Genomic DNA, 24,886 nt, shown 5'->3' with positions numbered 1-24,886 from the left:
CTGGAACACCATCAGGAGTGATTCCTGAGCAGTCAGGAATAATCTGAGCAACGCCAGGCATGGCTCTCCTCCACCCCAGGCCCCCTAAAAAAAAAGAAATACCAGGGAGATGAGGGATTTCTTCTGGAGGCAGAGGGGGAACTTGTTTCTTGGGCTCCACCCCAAGGCTGGTGGCACAGATATCCTTCATCCTGGCCATATTATTCTAACTCTATGGCAAGCCATCCCCACCAGGATGTGGGAAGGGAAGTCTGTGCATGTGCCCCCAGACTCATTCTAAGGGGTACCCCTCATTCATTTTGTTTTTGCTTTCTTGATAACAATGCCAGCATTTATCATTAATATGTCAGTAATAAAATTATCATGATTATTCTAGACTAGGGCTAGAGCGATAGCACAACAGGTAGGGTGTTCGTCTTGCACGCGGCTGACCTGGGTTCGATTCCTCAATCCCTCTCAGAAAACCCGGCAAGCTACTGAGAGTATCTCGCCCGCACAGCAGAGCCTGGCAAGTTACCCGTGGCGTATTCGATATGTCAAAAACAGTAACAATAAGTCTCACAATGGAAACGTTACTGTACCCACACGACCAAATCGATGAGCAATGGGATGACAGTTCTAGACTAATTTTGTTATTGTTTTTGAGTTATCCTGGCAGTGCTCAGGGTTTACTCTGGCTCTGTGCTTAAGGATCACTCCTGGCGGATCTCAGGGGACCACTTGGGGTACCAGAGATGGAGCCCCATTGGTCATGTGCAAGGCTAGTGATCTACCCACTGTACTATCTCTTCGGCCCCTATTCTTAACTATTGTTAACACAGTGCTAAGTAGACTCTGCAATAGTTGAGCAGCAGCTCAGTTTTTCTTCACTACAGTGCCTTAGGTGGGTATGAGAAGACTATTGTCCCAGTTAACAGATGGGGAAACTGAGGATGAGATGTGAAACACCCAAGCCAGATGTATTTGAATATTCTCTGTCTATGTCTGTGTGGGGGGTGTGGGAATCAAATCCAGGTCTCATGCATGCATGGCAAGTGCTTTACTGTTGAGCCGCGTCCCCGGTCACCAGGTCTATCTAAACTCAGGTTTCTCCCCACTTACACATCCTACATGTTGCAGAAATTCGAGGCCCTGACTGGACAGGAGCACAGACACAAGATGGGCTACAAGCAGGAATGGGGGAGGAGAAAGAGACAGACATACGGGGGCTAGGTGGGAAGCAAGGAGTCTGACCACAGCAGGAGGACAGGAAGCGTAGTCCAGTAAAGTTGAGGTTGGGGCTGGACAGTCTTCTGGATGTCCGGAAGGAGATCACTAAGTTGCAGGCATGACCAGGGGGAGAACTTCCTACAGGGCCTCTGTTCAAGGACATCTGGTGGGACACGCACCGAAGCTTGAGTCAAGTGGTCTTCCCAGGTGCTCTCACTTCGAAGTCCAGTTTCAGGGGGCTCTGGGTGCGGCCTGTCCCACTGGGTGTCTTTCCAGTCACGACTGGTCGCTAGTTCTACTCCTTGCCTAGCCACGGGAGTCTGGCCCATGTGGTCAGTGCTCACACCAGGCTCCAGGGCCAGAGGGGAGTCCAGTTTTCTCCATTTGGAGCTGTGACTGAGGAAAAATTCTTTGTCTGGATTTTGGTTTTCCATCTGGGAAACAGAACTCGATGGTAGCTAAATTATAGGAAATGCTGGAAGACAGGAAGAATTTAAACACTTGACGTAGTAAGCTCGCAGAAAAAGCAGCTTTTCAGGTGACATGTCTATAGACTGGTCAGTCTGGGTCCAGACTATCCTTAGACTGCTTTCCACTCTCTCTCTCCCTCTCAAATTCTTCCCACATTTCAACTTTAACAAAAGTCTAGAAAGTAACAAAGATACTGAGGTCAGAGAGAGCAGTAGAGAACAGAGTGCACTTGGGAGTCCACCAGATTAGGTTTGAATTTGGGTTCCTGTCACCTTGACCAAGTGCCCTCATTCCATCAGTAAATGGGGAAACCACCGCATCTGCCTCATCAGATCCTTCTGAGCAGCTAGATCACTCTACGTAACAGTCTGCCACAGAATAGTAGTGGTAAGGGTGTGTGATGCAAACTTTTCTGGAGGGATGGGGACAGGTTAAGGTACTTGCTTTGCGTGTGGTTACATATGGCATGTGGGTTTGCTCCCATCCCTGGCAACCCATTTGGTCCCCAGAACACTGCAAGTAATGATTTCTAAGCACCAAGCCAGGAACAAGCCATGAGCTCCTCTGGGTCACGCCCATCCCCCCACCCCCGCCCTGCAAAAACATTTCCTCTTTTTCCCAGACTCTTTATCCAAAGAACACAAGAGGAGATCCACTTCAGCTCCTGGAGTGGATGTAGGAAGCCCATTAGCTCCCCCCTACCATATCTTTGAGCACCATGGGGGGGGGGGAGTAGTTTTCCAGCACCAAGGAAGACCCTCCCCACTCCAACCCCTCAGTCTAGAGCATACAACCAACTTAATCTTTTAAAAACATTTTTGGTTTGAGGCCACACCCCGCTGTGCTCTGGGATTACTCCTGGTTCTGGGACGAGGGATCACTTCTGGTGGGCTTGTGGGGGGGGGGCATCTGGGGAACTGGGGGATGGAACCAGGGTTCACAGCATGCAAGACAAGCCCCTTACCCTCTACTATTACGATATCTATCAGGGTATCTACTATCAAGCTCCAGGCTGGGCTTTGTTTTTTTCCTATGCGTGTGTGAAAAGTAAAAAGTTTTAGAGAAACTTAGAGAACTACTGGGAGAAAGAGCAAGGGAGGGAAGGAGAAACAAGGAGATGGAGAGAGTGCATCTGCGGGGGGTGTGAGCCTTATTTTCATCGCTAACTGTTGACCTGAGGATATTACTGGATTCCACGTGCTGTGAAGGGCAGAATTTTCATCCCACCCGCTTTGATGCCCTGCCCGGCTGGTGTCCGGCCGGGCGGTAAGCTCCTGCCTACGGTGTCCGGCAGGACGGCCCCGGCCGGAGGCCCACGAGGCACTGACCGTGGCCGAGAGAGGGCAGGGGAGCTTTGGAAACCGAGTCCTGGGCCAGGGGCCAAGTGGGGAGCCACGTCCTCTGAAATGGGACAGCGCGAGTGACAACTTTTCACCGAGCGCCTCCCCGCGCGGCCGGCGCCGGCTCGGCCCTCATGCTGTCCGTTTTATTGATTCTGGGCACGCAGGGTGAGCGGGCCGCTGTCCTGCCCAGGGACGTGGAGCAAATGAAAAACGGGAGCGCCTGCCTCGGACGCTGCGCCCGGGAGGGCGGGCGGGGCAGGGCCGCCGCCGACCGCGCGGATGAATGAGGCCCGGGGAGCGCGGGGGCGGCGGCGCTTACGTGCGCTCCGTGCGGGGCGCGGCGGACGCGCGGGCCCCCGGGCCCGAGGCGCATGCGCGCCGCCGCCCGCGCGCTCTCCCTCCCCCCGCGACGCGCAGGCGCAGAGCGGGCGGGTGGCGGGCGGGGCCGCGACCCTGGAGAGATTTGCGCGAGCAGGGGCGCGGGCGGCGGGCGCGGGGCGCGTGTGCGCAGGCGCGCGCGGGGGCCGGGCCGCCGCTCGGGAATCTCGGCGAGCGCCAGTCTGCGCCGCAGCCCGAGCCGTCGCCATGGCCGCCTACAAGCTCGTGTTGATCCGGCACGGCGAGAGCGCCTGGAACCTGGAGAACCGTTTCAGCGGCTGGTACGACGCGGACCTGAGCCCGGCGGGGCACGAGGAGGCCAAGCGCGGCGGGCAGGCGCTGCGAGGTCCGTGCGGGGCGCGGGGGCGCGGGGGGCCCGGCCTGCGCCCTCCCCGGGGAGGCGTCGGCGAAGGGCGTCATCGCAGGGCTCCGTCTGCGACGGGGAAGATGGGCCCGGAATGGGGGGGGGGGTGCGGGGTGCGGGGTGGGGTCGGCTCGCTCAAGGTCACCCCGGGGGAGGACCCCGGGCCGGCCCCAGGGGCCGCTTTTCGTGCCCGGCCTCTTGGGACTGGCACCGAGCCTGCCCCAGGGGCGGCAGAGCCTCCCCCACGGACACACACACACCCCTCCCCCCAGACACACGCACACACCCGAGCCCCCCCACCCCCGCGGTCCCTCCCGTGACGTGCGGCGGAGAAATCCACAAGCGTCCGGAGGTCTGGGCTGTTCAGTAGCTTTCCACAAACCCAGAGTGCAACCACAAGGGCGTGCTTGAGCAAACAATGAATGGATGAATGAATGGATGGTTGGAGTAGACCTTCCCCAGCAGTCTCCCCCTCCCCACCCCTCCCCGCCAACCACCTCACTCTTCTGGGCCGCGTTTAGCATTGGGAAGAGTGAGGACCGGAGCGATGACTTGTCCAAGGTCATCTCTCCTTATCCCTAAGCCCAGCGCCCTGTCCCCAAACCCGGGAGTTGAGTAACAGGTAGGTCGAGGAACAGAGTGGGTAGGCGGCTGGCCAAGGACCGACTGGGCAAAGGTGGAAGTGACAGTGCGATAAATCACACTGCCTGCTTACGCTTGTCCCCTGGTGCCCACGGAATACTGACGTTGCTGTTGTGTGTAGCAGCGACCATCCTAGGAGCCTTGTGAAAGGGTCAGGGAAGCCTGTCTGGTACCAGGCAGGACTTGGCTCCTCTCCATTCTTTTTTGGGCTGCTGGTGGTGGGGAGTGGTGCTAGGGCTTACACCTGATTTTGCACTCCGGGGTCACTCCTGGTGGGGCCTGGGGACCGCATGGGGTGCGGGGGATTGAACCGGGGTCGGCAGTGCACAAGGCAAGTAAGTGCTCTACCTGCTGTTACATCACTCTGGCCTCTTTCTCTAGCTTTTTGCAACCTAGAGCCTTGAATGAAGCAAAAGTTTGAGAAGTCTGCGAGATGTAATCCTGTTGGGTGAGCTGTGAATACTTTAGGGAACGGGGTGTGACCGCATGCCTTTGAGGCAAGGCCAGGCAAGGGAAAGTTCTGGTAAAGGAGGCCATTTCCCCTCCTTACTGTGAGGGAGAACTGCATGGGTTTGGTGGTTTGCTGCTGACTAGTTCTGCACAGAGCACACTCATCCATCCTAAGGGGCAGCTAAAGATAAATAGCTGTAATCTTTCTAAAAATAATGCTGGTTTTTTTTGGGTCTTTTTTTGGCCACACCCAGTGGTGCTCAGCACTTAGTCCTGGGCATGGCATGATCCTTTGAGGGTTGCCAAGAGCCCCCCCCCCCCCCCCCAGAGCTGGGAATAGCCCCTTAGCATTGCTTGGTGTTGCCCAGGGGGAAAAAACCATTTGAAAAAATCTTACTCTGTAGGACCCAAGGGATAGTACAGAGGTTAAGGCACTCATGTGACTGACCCTAGTTTGATCCTTGGCATCACATGGTCCGTCAAGTACTGAATGGAGTTACCCTTGCGCATGTAACCAGTTCCTGAGCACTGCCAGGTATGGCAAAACTCTCAGATATTTTTTTGTCTTTTTTTTTTTTTTTTTTAATGGGTTACACCTGGCTCTGTTCAGGAATCACTCCTGATGGGCTTGGGGGATCATATGGAATGCCGGGAATCAAACTTGGGTTGGCCGTGTGTAAGGCAAACACCCTGCCTGTTGTACTATAAACCCAGCCCCCTCCCTCAAATCTTAGTATCTGTTAGTATCACATATATTAGAAGATCACTTTGGAAGAGAAACCAATAGCAAAAGTTCTAAATACGAGGACAACTGTGAATAACATTATGAGTAAGTTAGTGGTGTTGATGTAGGGCTGTAACATGCTTTTTTGGGGGGAGGGGGAAGGTGGTTTGAGGTTATACCTGGCAGTGTTTTAGGGGGTCTATATAGTGCCAGGGAGTGACCTGGGCCATAATGCCTTATCCCCCTTACCCTCTCTGTAGCTGAGGGCTTTACAATTTCTATTTCTCTGGGTTTTGGGCCACACCCAGTGGTGCTCAGATTCTATTCCTGGCTCATGCACCCACCCCTCCCTGGGAATGTCCTGGGATCCTGCTTTGTTTCAGGCCAATGAAAGTCACTGTTCAAGAGTCCTGGGGAATAACTTTCTCTCCAGGAACCTTTTTGTGTATGCAGCATGAAGATGGAAATAATTGCAGGGAAGCACAGTGGCTTCCTAGTGACTCAGCCTTTCATGGGGGTGTCACTCCTCCCGCCTTGGGGGGGTTAGAGAGAAGGTGGCACTGGAGTTGCTGGGACTTGCCTTGTGGTCTAGTGATGGCATTACCCGCACGGGTGAAGATGGGTGTGTGAGCGAGAGTGTGAGAGGTGGGGGGAGAGGGAGAGAGAGAGAAGAGAGAGAGAGAGCGAGTGCTCTCAGGGGGCTGAGCACGTGCTCTGCATGCTAGAGACCTGGGTTGGATCCTAGCACCATTGGGTCCCCTGAGCACTGCCTGGAGCGATCCCTGAATGAGTGCCAGGAGTAGCCCCAAGCACTGCCAGGTGTAGCCTGAGAACAACAAAAAAAGGGGGCTTGGGCGCTTCTTGGTGATTGATTCCAACCCCCCCACCCCCGGTAGTTTCACTTACTTAACAGAAATTGCTCTTAGCAGCCTTACTAGGGGGCAATGCCGGGAAAGTTTGTGCTGAAGTTTGGAGAGGAAATGTTTTCCTGACTCACGGTGTAAGGAAAGGGCCCTGTCCCCATGGAAATGGAAGGGGGTGGGGGCGGGGGAGATTAACCTTTCTTGAAATGTGCAGTTTGGGCCTGTTGGTTGGGCTAGCTTCCCTCTTGGTTCCCACTAATCCGTACCTGCTGTGTACGGAGGGTAGATTGTATTTGGATGAACCAGACAGTGCGTAGCCTTTGTTCTTTGTCCACTGCGTGGTGGTTACTCTTAAACTTAACAGTCGGTTCTAAGGCGATATGGTCCTTTGAAGGTCCTCAGGAAGAGGCGAGTATTTGAACAGTAGCAGAGAGGAAGTGGGTGCTGGGGTTGGGGTGTTACTCCAAGCTTTGTGCTTGGGATTCAAACCTGTTTCCCACATGCAAAGTGTGTGCTTTAGCCCATTTGAACTACTTCTCCAGCCCACAATTCTCATACATTGCAGTGAAAAATATAACTCATGCCACAACCTGAAAAATTTACAGTGTCCCTTAGGAGCTCCTGCTGTGTGCAGGTTGTTAATAGCCTTTTGGGGGCTGGAGAAATAGAGCTTAAAGGGCTGAGTGCAAGCAAAGCATGCCGAGAGCTGAGGCTCCATATACCTGGCACCAGATGGTCTTCTGAGCATTGCTGGGCCCAAGCACTGAGAGATACATTACTTTGTAAGTAACAGTTCTAATGAGAACAGCAGGATTGCTATAGTTAGAAAAATGGGGCAGAGCTATAGTACAGTGGGTTAGGGCTTGCCTTGCATGTGGCCAACCCTGGTTTGATCCAGGCATCCCATATGGTTCACTGTGTACCCTCAGGAATAATTCCTGAGTGTAGAACCAGAAGTAACCCCTGAGAACTGCCCAGTGTGACCTGAAAAGAAAAAAAAAGAATAAAAAATAGCGGTGGGAGCTAGAGATGTTGGTTATGAGTTGAATTTTGGGGGGTACATGCAGCCAGTAATGGTTGTGAACTTGAGATCATTTTTGTTGTCTTCAGTTCATCTGGAAAAAATAGGTTATGAGGATTGTTACAAAGACCAAATAAAGTACTTAGCTCAGTGTCTGAGAGATTGGTAAGCCCGCAATAAAGATTAAAGAGAGCTCAAAGTTTTAATATTCTTCAAAGAACTGAAGCAGAAATATGTTCCTAGAGTGATTAAGCACAACATTCTGGAAATTAGGATTAGAAGCACAGATCACTCTTAGCTGATTGTACATTTAGGCCTTGGATTTGATGAATTACATGTGACTCATAAGGAGGCATGTTGGGAAGTGTAACATCAGTCAATACTTTTTATTTCCCTTATGGAAAATTGTTTTTCCTGTGAGGTTGTAAAAAAGTATATATATATATATAAGTATATATATATAAAAGCATATATATACATGTATAGATATATAGATATTTGTGTGTAAATATATGGTGAAATGGCTTGGACTTCCTTTATGGGAGATGTAAGACAGTTTGGGCTTCAGAGCAGATCTGGGCAGAGCTAGGACAGTGCTCCGGGCCCTACGCGCCCTCCACCCTGGCTCCCACTTGATCACTTTGATCTTTTCGTTTTAGATGCTGGCTATGAGTTTGACATCTGCTTCACCTCCGTTCAGAAGAGAGCGATCCGGACTCTCTGGACAGTGCTGGACGCCATTGACCAGATGTGGCTGCCAGTGGTGAGAACCTGGCGCCTCAACGAGCGGCACTACGGAGGGCTGACTGGCCTCAACAAGGCGGAAACTGCTGCCAAGCATGGCGAGGCCCAGGTGAAGATCTGGAGGCGCTCCTTCGATGTCCCCCCACCTCCCATGGAGCCTGACCACCCCTTCTACAGCACCATCAGCAAGGTAGGCACCGGCTGAGGCGTGGCTCGAGGGACCAAGGGCCTGGGATCTGGGTGGCACCCTGGGTGTCATGTCTGCCTACTCGCACTTCTCACCATGTGTCCCCAGCAAAGTTCATTACAGTCCCGTTTGTCCATGGAGTGACCTTCACGTCCTCCAACTGCTGAGTCTTGGATGGTTGTGTACCGGGGGCGGGAGGGGCAGGGCAATGATCATGCCTGTACCAGGGCTTTGCTGGCCACTTCGCCTGGTTCCTTGACCCATCTGGTGCTAGGGGTCAATCATGAAGCCGTTTAGTAGGTGGGTCTGCTCATCACCGGGCGGGGCTTGGGTTTTGTTGTCGTTTAGGACCGCAGGTATGCTGACCTCACTGAAGATCAGCTGCCTTCCTGCGAGAGCCTGAAGGACACTATTGCCAGAGCACTGCCCTTCTGGAATGAAGAAATAGTTCCCCAGATCAAGGAGGGGAAGCGGGTACTGATCGCAGCGCACGGCAACAGCCTGCGGGGCATCGTCAAGCATCTGGAGGGTAGGTATTCCTGGGGGGTCCTCGGGAGAGATAATGTAGAGGGCCACAGCATGCTCATGGCCTTAGACAGTTGGCATTGATGCTTGCACACCCTTTACTCTTTTCAGAGCACCCTCTGCAGAGCAGCCAGACCCCTGGGTGCAGGTAGAAATGCCTGGTCTTGCTCCAGATCTGATTCAGAGCTCATTTGGCACCTACATGATTCAGAGACTCTAAAGTTTATCTCTGACTAGGGTTGAAACTGCTGATAAGACTAAGTGACTACCACTTAGTCACAAAGTGGTAAAAAATTCACAAAGTTCCACTTGTGAATTTTGGTTTTTTTCACCTTAGCAAGTTTGACCTCAGGGCCTAAAGAACCAGATAGTGCTGGTTTATTTACTTTGAGCCTCCCCAGAATTGTTTTAGGGTGTGGTTCTCTGGGGATCAAACCCAGGTCCTTAAATTAGAACCTTAGGCATGCAAGGTCTGCATTCAGCCTATAAATTATCACCCTAGCTTATACTGATTTTTTTTTTTAGATTTCCTCGACCTGTTTTTTTTTTTTTTTTTTCTTGGGTCTCACCCAGCGGTGCTCTAGGTGCCCTGCTTGGGGTTACTCCCTGTAGTGTTTGAAGCATCATGGAGTGCTGGGGATGGGACCTAGGCTCCTCATACAAACCATGTGTTCCAACCGGAGAGAGTACAGCGGAAAGGGCATTTGTCTTGCATGTGGCCAACCCAAGTTCGACCCCTGTCATCCCATACAGTCCCCAAACACTGCCAGGAGTAACTCCTGAGTGCAGACCAGGTGTGGTCCAAAAACAAAGCATGTGCTCCAGGGAGCCAGCATGATAGATAGTACAATGGGTGGGGTGCTTGCCTTGCATGTGGTCACGTAGGTTCAATCCCTAGCACCTCATATGGCTCCCCAGCACCACCAGGAGTGATCCCTGATTATAGAGCTACCACTGGGTGTAGCTCATAAACAAAACAAAATAAAAGAAAAACCAACAGGAACCCCCTGAGCTCCAAAGATGTGCTCCAGCTGAGCTCTCTCCTACCTTGCATGCCTCTTCAGTCATGGGAGAGGCCCAGAAAGCAGAGTAACTCCCAGACTAAGCTGACTGTTGACAGACTGGATAAGTATCGGACATTGGAGACGGATGCGGTCCTCTCTCCTTCGGGGCTCTTGGGAATGGGATCTGTGACACACACCTCTCTCTCTGGAGTATTCGTAAATCACTCCCTGCATCCCAAGACCCCCTCCTTCCCCTCCTCCCCCAAAGCCTGTGCTCCCGCCCTTTGAGCCTTCTAGTCAAGTCCCTTTTTCTTTTTTTTTTTGCTTTCCAAGGACTGAGAAGTATTAGGTACATTCCTTGGGTCACTGATCTACTAGAACATAAGTCTGTTAGAAAATGTCAGAAAGCGGGGCTGGAGTGATAGCACAGAGGGTAGGGCATTTGCCTTGCACGCGGCCGACCTGGGTTCGATCCCCGGCATCCCATATGGTCCCCCAAGCACCGCCAGGAGTGATTCCTGAGTGCAAAGCCAGGAGTAACCCCTGAGCATCGCTGGGTGTGACCCAAAAAGCAAAAAAAAAAAAAAAAAGAAAAAGAAAATGTCAGAAAGCGGGGCTTTAAATTCCTACCCCATCTCCTAGGGCACACTGTATCCTGAGGAGAGGCAGTATGGGGGTGGTGGGCCGAGTCTGTGTGGCTGATCATGGTGTATCCTCAGGTCTCTCTGAGGAGGCGATCATGGAGCTGAACCTGCCAACTGGTATTCCCATCGTCTACGAGTTGGACAAGAACCTGAAGCCCATCAAGCCCATGCAGTTCCTGGGGGACGAAGAGACCGTGCGTAAAGCCATGGAGGCTGTGGCCGCTCAGGGCAAGGTCAAGAAGTGAAGGCGAGCAGGCGGACCAGTTCCCAGGGACACCCTCCCTGCCCTCCTCCCATTCCTGTCCCCCTCCCTTGCACATTCGCACTGACCACATCTCTGGGCATCGTCGGTAGTAGCTGCAGTTGGGGGTCAGTGGCTCCCAATTCCATCTTCCCCATCTTGTCTCTTGCACCCGCTCCCTTCATACAGTCAAGTCGGAATGGCTCCTCTGGGGCCTAGGTCTTCAGGTCAAGCCAAGGAATGACTGAGCCAAGAGTAGTAACTCAGGGGGCTTTGCTAGTGCTTTATTCTAAGGACGAGTTGGAATCAGGGATAGGAAGAATGATACTGAGGCTTGACTGTTGTGTGGGACGGAGGGGGTTTCTAGTCATTCCACTGGAAGGTGAATGTCATCTGCATGGAGAGTCGAATAAACCTTTCCTCCCTGACCCCAGAGGACTAGGATCAATCCTGAATGTTTTGTGTTGCATTTACTTTCACAAAAAGATCAATATAGGCATATAAATAATACAATACAAAAACCCTTCTGGTTTTTCTAGTGGCAGTTGAAATAGTCACACATGTGGTCATCAGAAGATAAGCCATTCCTCACTGGCATGAGAGGCCCTTTGACCTGTCTCACAGGGCTGTTCCTGCCGGGTTTAAGTCCCCCTGCTTCCCTGTTCCGTGGCAGTGAAATGCCTCTTGACTATGTCAGAGCGTGTCTTTCAGTCTCACATATGAATCATGTTCCAGTTGCTTGGTACTCATTTGAGCATAACTGTACTAAATCTTTTCCAGATCAGTATAATAAAGGAGTGATGTGCAATATTTCTGTGTGATGCGTATAACTTGCTTGAGGAAACCCTAAATATTCCATACAGGTTAAGAGCTTCAGGATGACAAGTCACTACTTTCACATCAGCTGCTTATTTTTGTAGTGTAGTTGTGGGAGAACTGACGTGTAGGGCTGGTTGTGCTGTCTGAGCTCTCCATCCCTGCTGTCCATCTCCCTCTTAGACGGTTGTGGGGTTACTTGGTCCCCCTTGACTGGAAAGTCAAATTCTGGGTCTCCAGTATTTTCTTTACAGTAATGAGAGGTGTGTGGACCAGTCTCTCCTTGTTTTTGGGTCATGCCTGTCAGTGCTCAGGCCTTAATCCTGGCAGTGTTCAGGGAACCATATATGCTGGGGACTGAGCCACGAGGTTGGCTGTTAAGCACCTTAACTTAACCTTTGTGTGCTCTCTGGCCCAGATTTTAAAAAGCCATTCCTAGGGCTGATTTATGAGAATGCTTTTCCTTATAAGTGAGGTCCTGGGTTCAATCCTTGACACAACCACCCGTTTCCTCCCCTGCCCCCCAAATATAAACAAATCTCCATTTTTATTAATGTATAAACTGGATCTACAGCTTTCTCTTTAGTCTCTAAAGCTTTATTAGTCAACTAATGAACTAAATTACATACTACCTCATAAGATGACTCGGTACAGGAGGAAATGGACATAATTTGAAGTAGCATTGTGCCCCTTTACCTTCTCCCTGAGGTCTTTCAGATAAGAGGGCTGGAGTGCATGCCTGGCTTTTGGTGGCGCCCTGTGGTTCCCTGAGCACTGCTGAACTCAAGGAGCACTGGGCCAAGTATTACCAGGTTCCCTGAGCACCATTTGGGGGCCCCTCCCTTAAAAGGCACATGGGAGCTCAGAATGTTTCTCTTTGTAGGAGCAAATAACATGCACCACTCAGCAAGTCTGTCCCAGTCATTGAGGTGTATTCTGACATTTGATACATACAATGCCTACTCCTGACAGGCCCTCCTGTAGAGCTGGGCACAACCACAGGAAAGGAAACGCCCAAGAGTTGAAGACACTTGCTAAAATAGACACTATTAAGTAATGGAGTCCATAAAGACTTAGTTCAACTAAAAGTCTGAATTTTAAATTATTAAAAAATCCTTTTTGTTTTTCTTGAGCTATGCTTGGCAGTGCTCAGGGAACCTTATTGGGTACTGGGGATCAAGCCGGGCTGTCCATGTGCAAGGCTTCACCCACTACTCTTCAGCTCCCCAATTCTAAGATTGTTAAGCAGCTCTTCCAAGTTGACTTCTGTCACTTGTCTACACAGTATCCCTAGGGAGACCCTCATGACTGGTCTGGCAGCATGGGGGGATGCTTGTTTAGCTCACATTGAATCTTCATACAAAAGTCAGTTACTTCTTTTTGACCAAATGCTCTTCAACTAAGACTGGAGCAACTTAGATTAATATTACTCTATGCTCTACATAATTTTACTTTTTGTTTGGGGGAGGAACATACCACAGACAGTGCTCAGGGCTGACTTGAGGCCCTGCACTGAAGATCACTTCTGACAAACACCCAGCCCCTCATTTGATATTTTAGGGTGGTCCCATTCCTTGGCACTCAAAGAATCCTGACTAGAACTCCTGCCTTCTAGCAGGATGAGAATGAAACCATCACTTAGCACTGAGAGATCAACAACTGCTATCCAGGACTTAAGAAAAAATGCAAACCCGCCACAACTTCTGGGCCTCCCCAGTGGTGCTTGGGGGTCCAGGGGCCCACCTGGTGACTTTCTGCTCAAGTGGCTGACTCTCTACCCACAGATTCAGCTAGAACACAGGCAGAGCTTAAGATAAACTACTTAAGATAACAAACCGTTCCCACTGGCTACCCTGTTTTTTTTTTTTTTTTTTGCTTTTTGGGTCACACCTGGCGATGCACAGGGGTTACTCCTGGCTCTGCACTCAGGAATTACCCCTGGCCGTGCTCAGGGGACCATATGGGATGCTGGGATTTGAACCCGGGTCAGCCGCGTGCAAGGCAAACGCCCTACCCGCTGTGCTATCTCTCCAGCCCCTGGCTACCCTGTTTTGCCTGAGAAATGCAACATGGGTGATGCCAGAAACACCTCAGATTCATTGTACAGTTGATTTTTAATTAGTTTTCCGCAATTATTTTACTAAGTTGCCAATTTTTTTCATAACCCTCACATTTAGCAAGGAGCTAGAGCATTTTTCTGTCTTTTCTTTCAAAGCTTTATAAGGAGTATTGCTTGTTTTGGGGCCACACCCAGTAGTGCTCAAGGCTTACTCCACGCTCTCCTCACAGATCACTCCTGGCAGTGCTCAGGGGATCATTTGCTGGGGATCAAACCCGGTCAGGCACATGCAGGGCAACACCTTATACACTATCCTATCTCTCTGGTCCCCTTTATAGGGAATTTTGAAGCTTAGCTGCTCAGGCTGATGAGAAGCACAATCCAGCAAGTAAGAGATAATTTCAGATCGGTTCACTGCTCAGCATCATTCAGCACGCCTCTCCCATCAGGCTGGACACATTCAGTAGATTTTACTGGGCTTTTGCTAGGTGTCAGTTAAGATAGAAGGTAATGGGGCTTCAAAGTTAGCTAAGACAGAATCCTATCTTAAAAGCTTAGGCTAGGGGCCGGAGCAACAGTACAGCAGGTAAAGTCTTGCATCCAGCTGACCCGGGGCCCATTCCTGGCACCTCATATGGTCCCCAGAGCATGGCCAGGAGTGATTCCTGAGTGTGGAGCCAGAACTAATCCCTGAACATTGCTGGGTGTGGCCTAAAAACAAACAAAAAGCTTACACTAGCACGGGAGACTGGCATAAAACACGTAATAAATCAAAATGGATGATTATGGGTGAAAAGATGACCTGGCCTGTTGTGGACCAGGCCAGGCCTTATTATCCAGCTATTTCAAATACTAAACTAGATGACACCTTTCTTCTTCAGGGCCTGAAATTATTTGTTTACTCAGCTTTCCCCACTAGAACTTCGGTCCACAGGGCTCTATCTCATTCACGTTCACATCCTACTTCCTGGAGCAGCTGGGGTTGAGTAAGTAGTTCAACCTATTTCCTGAACGAATGGGCAATGTCCAACAAGTGTCCATAACGAACGAAGCAATGTCGATGCAAAATAGCCTCTAAGTGCATGCTCACGCTTCTCCATATCTGGAGAAAGGAAGCACCAGAGTTCAGGAGAGAGGGTGGGCTTCATGGTCACACTGCCCCGGACTTGAAGTGTTCTGCCCTGGGACGTCTCTGTGACTAAGCTCAGAAGTAAAACAGCCATCACTTTGAGAAGATCAACTAACAGCATCTTTTTTGGTTTTTGGGCCACACCCAGTGATGCTCAGAGGTTACTCCTGGTAGTACTTGGGGGCCATATGGGATGCCGGGGATCGAACCTGGTCAGCCGCACCTAAGGCAAACAAATTATCCACGGTACTACCTCTCTGGCCCCGCCTTTTGTAAACTGGAAGTGGAGGCTAGGGGATAGCTTCAAGAGCTCGCTGGCACACATTTCTACTGGCATGCCAGAGCTCTGGTCTGCATTCTAGCACTGCAGGAGGGACCTCTGGTTGATGCCCCGAAAATAACTAAATCAAATTAGAAAGTGTGGAAATTAGTGCTCCTGTGCAGGGTCACTTTCCTTACAGAGCTAACAGAAGTGAAACAGCCAACACTGTTGAGAGGATCAACTGACAGCATCTTCCTGCAAGGCGATAAAGGGAGAGAGCAAAATCAATTTAAAATGTGGAATCAGGGACACAGTATGCCAGCTCAACCAGGTTTGATCTCCAGAACAACGTTGCTGGCAGCGCACATTCTTGGGGCCCTCGACTACACTGATGGCCTGGGGTAACTCTAGATCTCCTAAGTACTTCTTAGGAGTCCCTCCACCACAATGTGTGTACTGGAGGTCAGGGAGCTAGAGCAAGTAGTAGAGCAAAAGCACACAGCACTTGAAACCCTGAGTTTGATCCCCAATACCCTGTGTACTATCCCCTGCACTAGTTGAATCCAGTGGCCTCCAGGCACTGCTAGATTTGGCTCTATGGAAAGAACAGTAAAATGTGTTTATTCTTGAGGATTTGTTGTTACTTGTTTTGTTTTGGGGCCACATCTGGTGATATGCAGGGTTACTCCTGGCTCTGCACTGAGGAATCACTCCTAGCAGTGCTGCTGGGAACGTATGGAATGCCAAGGACTAAATATGGGTCAGCAACATGCAAGGCACGTGCCTTACCCACTGTACTATCTCTACAACCCCAAATGTGTTTTTTCTTTGACTCAGCATTCCACACCCAGGCCTCTGTCTTGCAAAAGAAACAGACATGCAGAAAGATATGGTACAGGGGTTCCTCTGAGGCATTGTCTATAAGGGAAAGTTTTAGATACCATTAATTAGGGCTTTAATAAAACCAACTACATCAAGAACTAGAGTGACAGTACAGCAGGTAGCCCTGCTTTGTCTTGCACGCAGCCATCCTGGGGTTCAATCCCCAGCATCCCGAGCACCACCAGGAGTAATTCCCGAGTGCTGAGTCAGGAGTAACCCGATTATTGCCGGGTGTGACAGCAAAAGCCTAAAAAAAAAAAAAAAGAAAGAAAGAAAAACCCCCTAAAACCAACCACACCTAAGTATCTAGTATAGAGGAGCATAGGGGTCTGTAGTGAGAGAAGACAACCAGATACATAATAAACTAGAATAACAGAATATACTGAGCACTTTGGTGTATTTATTCCTCATAAAAACCCTATGAGGTTTGCTCCAGATGACGAACCAAGAGTCAAAACAACTTTGTCCACATTCTGTTATCCCAAAGAATTGCAAAATGTCACCATTTGGATGAAACTTGAGGAAGTATGTTACCTCTGTTAATTCATTTGATTGGGGTGGGTGGGAGAGGTTTGGGCCACACGCAGCAGTGCTCAGGGAATCACTCTTGGCAGGCCTTGGGATTAGATGGGGTACTGGGGACCAAATTCAGGTCAGTAATTCAAAGCCCTACCCTCTATACTGTATCTGGATCCTGTAATTCAATGTTAGACTGAATTAGGTTTTAGAATTTTCATTTAACTGCAATCTCCCTAAAGCACTGGGCCCAGCGCCTGCTGCACGCAATCAGAACTTGGTAAGGTGAAACACATATAACACAACACCAAATATCCACAATAGGGGGGACTAGACTCTGGCCTGCAAGTAAGCACTCTTTGGAACACATCTGTTAATGGGCACCCCAGGTAAAATCCCTGTTCCGGATGTCAGGACACCATTTAATTTCTGGTCCGTGCTCAAGATGACAGAAGCCTAACATACTTTTAATAGAAAAGTTTTCTTTGTTATAGCAAAAAACAATACATATTTACAAGAATGTTAAGACAAACAGGCTCTTCCCAATAGAACGTAATTTGTCTGCTGGTTCTTCAGAGAGAAATTCACCCAGGAAGAGAATGGAACCCACTGAAAGGTTCAAAGGAAAAATGCCCGTCTACAGAGAAGGCTCTGGTGGATTTTTCTAGACGTGGCTCTGGCTGACCCATGAGTTGGGTTTTTGTCTGTTTTGGGGCCACACCCAGTAATGCTCAGGGGTTACTTCTGGCTATGTACTCACAAGTTACTTGTGGCTGTGCTTAAAGGACCACATGGGATGCTGGGGACTGAATCTGGGCTGGCTACATGCAAGGCAAGTGCCATACCCACTATACTCTTGTTCAGGCCCCTGACCCCATTATGTTTGAATAAGGACAACAGCATCAAGATTTTACTTGCATGCATGTGGTCTTGGAAACAGTTTCCCTGCTCCGTGGGTACAGATTGGTTTCTTAGGTCTGCAAGAACTCTGGCTGCACTCGGGCCACCTTCCGGAACTCCTTAGTATGCGTCTTAGGGCACTGCATCTCACACCAGCTGATGGGAACCATCTGGACACCTGCAAGGGAAAAGATGCGGCTGGAGTGGAGCCCGAGCAAGTGCCTGAAACATTTCCCCCAGATTTCAGCAGGGTACAGAAGAACTGGCACCAAGCTCCCCTAGAGATCCGCATCTGATATGGGAGAGAACCGTTTACTCACCTGACTTAAGGAGTGAACCTGCCTTTCCCCTAGACTTACGGAAGAATCACTGTCATCTCAGTAGAAAGGTTCCACACTGCTATCACTCCCTCAAACAGTAAGAAACAAGGCAGGGCTGCCAGAGAGGGGATAGCAGGTAAGATGTCTGCCGTGCATGCAGTGACCGGGAGCCATCTGGGACCCAGGAGTGATTCCTACGCAGAGCCAGGAGCAGGTCCTGGGGACAGCTGGGTGTGGCTCACAAACAATCAAGCCCCCCTCAACAAGGAGGGTTGCAGTAGAAGATTGGGGCTGGGTGGCTGAACAGACATGGGTCACAGGTTCAATCCATGGCGCCACGTGCCAGGTGTGAGCTGTACTGTACCCCAAAGTGCGAAACCTCCAGCAACCACCACAACCAAGAATGCGACCCAACAAATAAACAAAACTAACAAAGACAGAAAAGTATGAAAGGGATGGGGAGAGGGAGTGGAATTCGCGAATCCCAAATATATAGTTAGAGGGAGAGGCGAGCGCATGGCAGCGTGACCCAACTCACCAGCCTCACTGTGGGCCACCACGACCCCGAGCTCGTTTTCAGCCGTGGTCAGGAGATAGTTGGACTGTGCATCGCCTAAGGAGATCTAGTCACATCATTCTGGTGAAGGAAAATGACGGCTTATGTCTTCCCCACTTAAGCCACTTGGACTGTTCCTGTTCTTCAGTGCGGAGCATCAAACCCAGGCAGGTCCTCCCTCGTACGCAAGGCACGTGCCCACCACTGCGCCAACCCCTTCCCATGGCTTCTCATGACAAATGACCACAAGTCTGCGGGGATAAAGGATACCACTTTGGCCAAGACAATGTCGCCTGGGCGGAAACTCTTATAAATTTCAACCTGTAGAGAAAGAAAAGCAGGGTTAAGTGATAGCTCCGTATCAGCCCGACCTCTGACTGTTAGCCCCCATGGAGAGAGCCAGTTTACTTTTTAAGTCCAAAAGACAAGATCATAATTTAAGTCAACCAACAAGTTGCTTATTTTTGCGTCCCAGCTGGCTCTGTGCCTGGGGGTTGCTCCTGGTGGTGCTTGGGAGGACATGTGGTTCGCAGGGATCAAACCCAGGCTCCCACACGCAAAGGACACGCTCCAGCCCTTTAAGCCACCTCCCTGGCCCTCAGTCAACACCGTTCATTACTTCTACAGAATAATCCCCGAAACGCAAGATTCTGAATTCACTAACCCAGTCAAAAATCTGATGTGGCTGGGATCAGAGGGACAGCAGAGGGGCTAAGCTGCTCTCCTTACATGTGCAGACCCTGGTTCGATTCCTGGCACAACTATGGTCCCCTGAATGCTGTCGGGTATGACTCCGGGCTCCAAGGCCCTAAGCACCCCAGGGTGTGGCTCCCACTCCCCCAACTCACCACCACCACACAAAAAGGAACCTGAGTTGGACAAAAGTTACTATAGCTGGCTCCAAAAAGTTCCAGAGAAAGCGTGTAAGAACAGCAATGAACAGAAACCTGGCTCCAAAAGCAGAATACATTGGTTCTGCGCTAGTTCACAGAGCCCCAGAATGAACAGAAACCACAGAAAGAAAAGTGAGGTGAGTTCTGTTTCCCAGTTGGAAAAAAACTTCCCTGGACTCCACTTTCCCGCAGATCTATAAGATTCACTGGAATACTTAAAACAAACCAACCAACAAACCAAAACTAACTACGTCCCCCTCCTTTCTCACCCTCCCCCCAACACCATCACCATGGGCCACAGACACATACAACCCACTACCACCACCACACACATACCCACCACCATCACCATGCGCTGCCTGGAGTGCCTGGGCTGCCGTAACACTGTGTGTGGCCCTTACAACTAACAAAAAGAACCTGTCAAATAACTACCTTATCTTTTTCAGTAGCTCGGACATCTTCCTTGCTAAAAAAAGAAAAAAAGATTTGGTTTTTGGTGAGAAAGAATTACTGGGTAGAATCCTAACAGAAGAGTTGGAGTGAGCAGGGTGCTTGCCCTGCATACGGCTGACCTGGGTTCGATCCCTGGCACCCCAGATGGTTCCCCAGTCCTGCCAGGATTGATCCCTGAGCACAGCTGGGTGTGGCCCCCCAAACCAAACAAAAAAGAATCCTAACAAAACAGAGCAGAAAGAACAAAGGGCTCTTTGGACCCAGCTGCTCCCCAGAGGAACAGGATGGCGAAGCATCCCCAGTCCTCGTCCTGGGAGAAAATCATGTTTCTTATTCTTGGATCAGAGGAGCAGAACCACTACCTTGATGAGAGAAAAGCAGATCAAGGATAAGAACTCTGCGCTCTTAGGTGCGCCGAATGTAAGCACTGTAGCCCGAACACTACCGCACTGCCTGGCTGGAGCATTCAACGGCCCAGCCTGCAAGACGGGGCTGAACACTTCAGCAGAGGCCCCTTTTCCTCCTCAAAGAACCCATAAGAAAATAAAAACCATTTCACTAATTTTTTTTTGGAGGGGAGTGGGTCTGGACCACACCTGGCACTGCTCAGGAACTAAACCTGGAATGCTGCTAGGGGGTGAGGGATCACTCCTAGCAGTGCTTGGGGGACAATTCAGTGCCAGGTACTGAGCCTGGGTCTCTTGCATACAAATCATGCACACTAGCCCACTGAGCTAGTTCCCTGCCCTACGTGTACTGGGTTCAGGTTTGGGCCACACCTAGTGGTGTTCTGGGAATTCTGAATCAGTGCTTGGGTGTCCAGGGGTGTTGGGAATCAAACCTAGGCCTCCAGCATGCAAGGCAGATTGTTCTGATCCTTTGAAACATCCCTCTTGGCCCAGCACAGTCCCTGTGTTTTTGTTTTGTTTTAGGGCCACACCCAGAGGTGCCAAGAGCTTATTCCTGGCTCTGTGCTCAGGCATCACTCCTGGGAGGTTCAAGGGACTATACTATATGGGGTACCAATATACTACATGGTGCGTGTATATGTGTGTATGTATGTACCATATATATGGTATATATGTGTACCATATATATTATATGGTATATACTATATGGTATATATATATATAGGTATATACTGGGTTGGCCACATGCAAGGCAAGTATCTTACCCACTATATGTATCTCTAGCCCTATACATACATATATGTATATATAAATTTTTATTTATTTTGTTTTGCATTTTGGGTCACACCTGGCGATGCACAGGGGTTACCCCTGGCTCATGCACTCAGGAATGACACCTGGCAGTGCTCAGGGGACCATATGGGATGCTGGGAATTGAACCTGGGTCGGCCGCATGCAAGGCAAACGCCCTACCCGCTGTGCTATCACTCATTTAATAAACAACTTATTTATTTTTAATTGAATCACAGTGAGATAGTTACAAAGTTGTTCATGACTGTTTCAGTCATATAACATTCTGACACATATCTCTTCTTCACACCACTATTTTCCCCTCCCCCATTTTTAGACTATACCTGGCAGTGCTCAAGGGACCATAAATCCGGGTCGGATGCTCACAGAGTAAGCACCTAACCTACTGTACTATCTTTCCAGTTCCAAGGTCTACATTTTTAATGTCATATAATCCCTTTGTTATTAAATTTAAACCTTGCTTAAATTGGACACAGAGTACAGTGGGCAGGCCCTTGCCTTGAACATAGCTGACCCAGGTTCAATCCCCAGCATCCCATATAGTTCCCTGAGCAACACCAGGAGTAATTCCTGAATGCAGAGTCAGGAGTAATTCCTGAGCACGGATGGCTGTGGCCCAGAAACAAAATGCAAGCTAAACAAACAAAAAATAATGCAAGCAAGAAAGGCTTAACTTCCTAAAAATGTCTTCTACACTATATAATTTTACTTTTTTATATTTTGCTTTTTGGATCACACCCAGCTATGTATAGGGGTTACTCCTGGGTTTGGACCCAGGAATCACTCCTGGCAGTGCTCTGGGGACCATATGGGACGCTGGGAATCGAACCTGGGTTGGCCGAGTGCAAGGTATATGCCCTACCCACTGTGCTATCGATCCAGCCCCATATATATTGTTTTAGCTCAATTCTTTTCTGTTCTATTTATTTTGTTGCTTTTTAAAAGTTTTGGGGCCACAGCTGTGGGTGCTTGGGTGCTACTCCTGGCTCAGTGCTCAGGGAAATCAAACTTAAGGCTCCTGAATGCAAAAGCATGTGTTCAGCCCACCGAGCTATCTCTCCAGCCCCAAGTTTTAAAATCTGGTTTCATCCATATTTTCCTTTTGTTCCAATTCATAGAGTAATTTCTTTGGGAAACCACCTGGGTAGAATAAGAGCAGAAAAAGGAAACAGGTGTAGGAATTGTAATTGTTTTTAAAAATTTCGGTCTCCAGTTTTACTCAAATTTCACTGCAGGTGTAGAGGCAAAAGTGAAGACAAGAATACTTACCGGATAGTTCCTCGAAATGAATTCTTGAGTGGTGTGGACCCCACATACAGGATGTGTACCTTGGCAAAGCGTGTATTAATGCTAGAGACCTATTAATGGAACAGAGGAAGGAGCAGCATTAGAATATTGCAGTTGCCAGCTAATAAACTGAAAAACTGAGTTTATAAAAATAAACTGACGCAACAATATGCTAAAAAAGGAAAAAAAACCCACAAAACCCCTAAACTAGGAATTACTAAGACTGTAGTCCAACCCCACTAAGAATCTATTTTAATCTTTTCTGTTTTATAGACTGGTAAGGTGTGCACTCAAAAATTGCCTCTTATTGCATCTTTTGGCTATCATTCTTTGCAAAAATAGAATACTGTCTTCATCTTGTATGCATGGCACAATTTGTTAATAAACTTATTGTCCTATAAAAAAAAGAGAATCTATTTTAAGACATGCTAAGTTGTACCTCCCTGCATTAAGTGACATATATAATGTGCAATATGAGCCGTTCTGGGGCCAGAGAGGGGGCTTAGTGGCAGAGCACATCCTTTGCGTGTACAACAACCTAGGCTTAACACTTGGCATCCCAAACGAAACGAACAAAAAACCAAGAATCACCCTGGTCAGCTAATAGAACTACTGTGGAAATCATATAAAGTAACATGGTATAAACTTTGACATAGCACTGCAGTGAGTTAGGCCTTTAACAGTTCTTATTAAGACGCCTACGGTAAATAGAATTTAAGTTGACACTTGAGCTACTGCATAGTAAGTGGATTACCACCTTTCTAGATACTTTTGGGCTAGCACATAGATTTTGTTGGGTTTTTTGGGTCATACCCAGCAGTGCTCAAAGGTTACTCCTGGCTCTCCACTCAGGAATTACTCCTGGCATCCTCAGCTGGGGGTGGATGCAGAGGATCGAACACAGGTTCAGCTGTGTGAAGACAAGCGCCCCACCTGCTGTACTGCATCCTGGCCCGATTTTCTCTTTTTTTTTTTTTTGTTGTTGTTACTGTTGGTCTGTTTTGGGGCTACATTTGGTGGTACTCAGGGCTTACTCCCGGCGGCACTTGGGGATACCAATTTTTAGTACTGGGTGAGTGTTCTATATAAGGGAGATAGCATCAACTTACCTTACATGTTACTATAGTCCCCACATCCGGCAGTAACTGAGATTCTGTTTCTCGCATCACAGATACGACAGGAAGCTGGATGTAGAGAGAGCAAAATATGAATATTTTGGCCAAGTCTGAGGTAAAAGTGTGTGTCACCAAGAGTTATACCTGAATGCCTTGGTCCAGAGTGAAGGTCATAGAAAGAGGAGTTCATATTTATTTGTGGCCCAGAGCGGAAAGCATTAGACATTTTAGGAGCTAGGAGGGCCCAAGAATGCCACAAGAAGAATGTTATGTGGTTGTTCGGTTACAACATAATTTCTGATTAGTTCTCGACTTTGGAGCATAGCACCCCACTGTGCTCAGGGCTGTGCACATCTTGCCAGTTTCTCCATGTGGTGCTCCAGGGCCCCAAGCCAGGATGAGGGTTAAACTTAAGCCTCCTGCAGGCAAAGCTTATGCTCCAGCCCGTGGAGCTATGAGTTCAAGCTTGAGACCTAATATGGAATCACTCGAGTTAGCGAGTACATGGCTGCTCTAGTTCTGGTCTCTACTGTGCCTGTCTGTCATTCAGTTGGGCCTTCGAGGCCTGTTTAACTGATATATTAAACTAATCCTGGGAAGGAGAAGCCTGTTGACATGCAGACAACGCAGCAGGGAAACATACCTGAGTGTCTGGCTATATACTGAAGTACATGCTTGTAAGAAAACGAATTCTTTTGGTTTGGGGGCCAAACTTGGTGGCACTCAGGGATTACTAGTGGCTGGTGGGACCAGACAGATCATACTGGGTTCCAGGAACTGAGTCCGGAACCACGTGCAAAGCAAGCACCCTCCCTGCTATACAATCTCTCTAGTCTCCCAAAAGTTCGTTTTCTGAGTTCAACAAAACACACAAACGAAGAGCCCAACCCCCAACTAATGAAACTCCCGTGTTTTTAGGCAACGGGTCTGAAAGGGTTCCTCCGAGTGAGACCACAGAAGGTATCAGAGGGCTCAGAATGAAAGGGGCGGCGGAGAGGCGCGTGCTCGACAACGCTGGTGGGACAAGGCTGCAGGCCGAGCTGGCGCGGCGCCGGCGGGTGGCAGCCGAGGGACGCGGGCGACTCGCCGAGGCCCAGGGCGGGAACCGCACGTGCGGGAGAAAGGCGCTCGCAGAAGCAGGAGTAACGGCTACGGCGTGCCTGACGCCGCCCCGCAGCCCCGCGACCAAGCGGGCGGGCGGGCGAGGAGAAGGCGCAGGCAGGGGAGGAGGGAAGCCGGCCCCGTACCGCGCCGTTCTCGCTGCTCTTGCTCAGGCAGCCGGCCAGCGACGAGAAGATGTAGCCGTGGCGGGTGTAGGTGCCGCTGCCCGGGGTGCCTTCCTCCAGGTTACACAGACGCTCGCCTGCGAGAGAACGAAAACCGCGCCGTCAGCTTACGCGTCCCCGAAAGAAGAAGCTATCCCCCATCCTCAGTGCCCCAGCCCCGGCCCGCCCCTCTCCCCGCTCGCAAGTTCGCCACCCGGACAACGTTCCCTCACCAGGGATGCAGTACCGCACGGGCGGCGCCATGACTGCCGCTGCTCCAAGGCGGCCGGAAAACGAAGCTGACTTCTCATTGGTTAACATCCAGCGTCGGAAGTAAGTCGGCAGTAAAGAAGAATCCCATTGGCTCAGGTCCGTCACGTGCCCCTCAGAGGGGGGGCTGTGT

General features: G+C 49.8%; 2 protein-coding genes across 2 annotated transcripts; one reads left to right on the top strand and one right to left on the bottom strand.

Moving 5' to 3' along the window:
• The first annotated feature begins 3,493 nt into the window (after positions 1–3,493).
• Positions 3,494–11,620, top strand: PGAM1 (phosphoglycerate mutase 1). The gene is made up of 4 exons (XM_004616375.3): positions 3,494–3,747; positions 8,125–8,399; positions 8,745–8,925; positions 10,645–11,620. The coding sequence occupies exons 1-4, from the start codon at positions 3,609–3,611 to the stop codon at positions 10,812–10,814; spliced, it is 765 nt and encodes a 254-aa protein (XP_004616432.1). The 5' UTR covers positions 3,494–3,608; the 3' UTR covers positions 10,815–11,620.
• Positions 11,264–24,837, bottom strand: EXOSC1 (exosome component 1). Its single transcript, XM_004616374.2, has 8 exons — positions 24,717–24,837; positions 24,466–24,581; positions 23,213–23,287; positions 22,086–22,174; positions 19,576–19,609; positions 18,521–18,571; positions 18,233–18,317; positions 11,264–17,552 (listed from the first exon to the last, which is right to left on the bottom strand). The coding sequence occupies exons 1-8, from the start codon at positions 24,802–24,804 to the stop codon at positions 17,446–17,448; spliced, it is 645 nt and encodes a 214-aa protein (XP_004616431.2). The 5' UTR covers positions 24,805–24,837; the 3' UTR covers positions 11,264–17,445.
• Positions 24,838–24,886: the final 49 nt, after the last annotated feature.

This window comes from Sorex araneus, chromosome 11 (assembly GCF_027595985.1).
Source record: "Sorex araneus isolate mSorAra2 chromosome 11, mSorAra2.pri, whole genome shotgun sequence".
In the NCBI taxonomy this organism is placed as follows: Eukaryota; Metazoa; Chordata; class Mammalia; order Eulipotyphla; family Soricidae; genus Sorex; species Sorex araneus.
This window is presented reverse-complemented; position numbering and strand designations above follow the sequence as displayed.

Coding starts and splice junctions, on each gene's coding strand:
- PGAM1 (XM_004616375.3), top strand. CDS start 3,609: ATGGCCGCCTACAAGCTCGTGTTGATCCGGCACGGCGAGAGCGCCTGG. Junction 3,748..8,124: donor CGGCGGGCAGGCGCTGCGAG/GTCCGTGCGGGG, acceptor TTTTCGTTTTAG/ATGCTGGCTATGAGTTTGAC. Junction 8,400..8,744: donor TCTACAGCACCATCAGCAAG/GTAGGCACCGGC, acceptor GTTGTCGTTTAG/GACCGCAGGTATGCTGACCT.
- EXOSC1 (XM_004616374.2), bottom strand. CDS start 24,804: ATGTTAACCAATGAGAAGTCAGCTTCGTTTTCCGGCCGCCTTGGAGCA. Junction 22,175..23,212: donor GGACTATAGTAACATGTAAG/GTAAGTTGATGC, acceptor TTCCATTAATAG/GTCTCTAGCATTAATACACG. Junction 19,610..22,085: donor TCATTTCGAGGAACTATCCG/GTAAGTATTCTT, acceptor TTCTTTTTTTAG/CAAGGAAGATGTCCGAGCTA.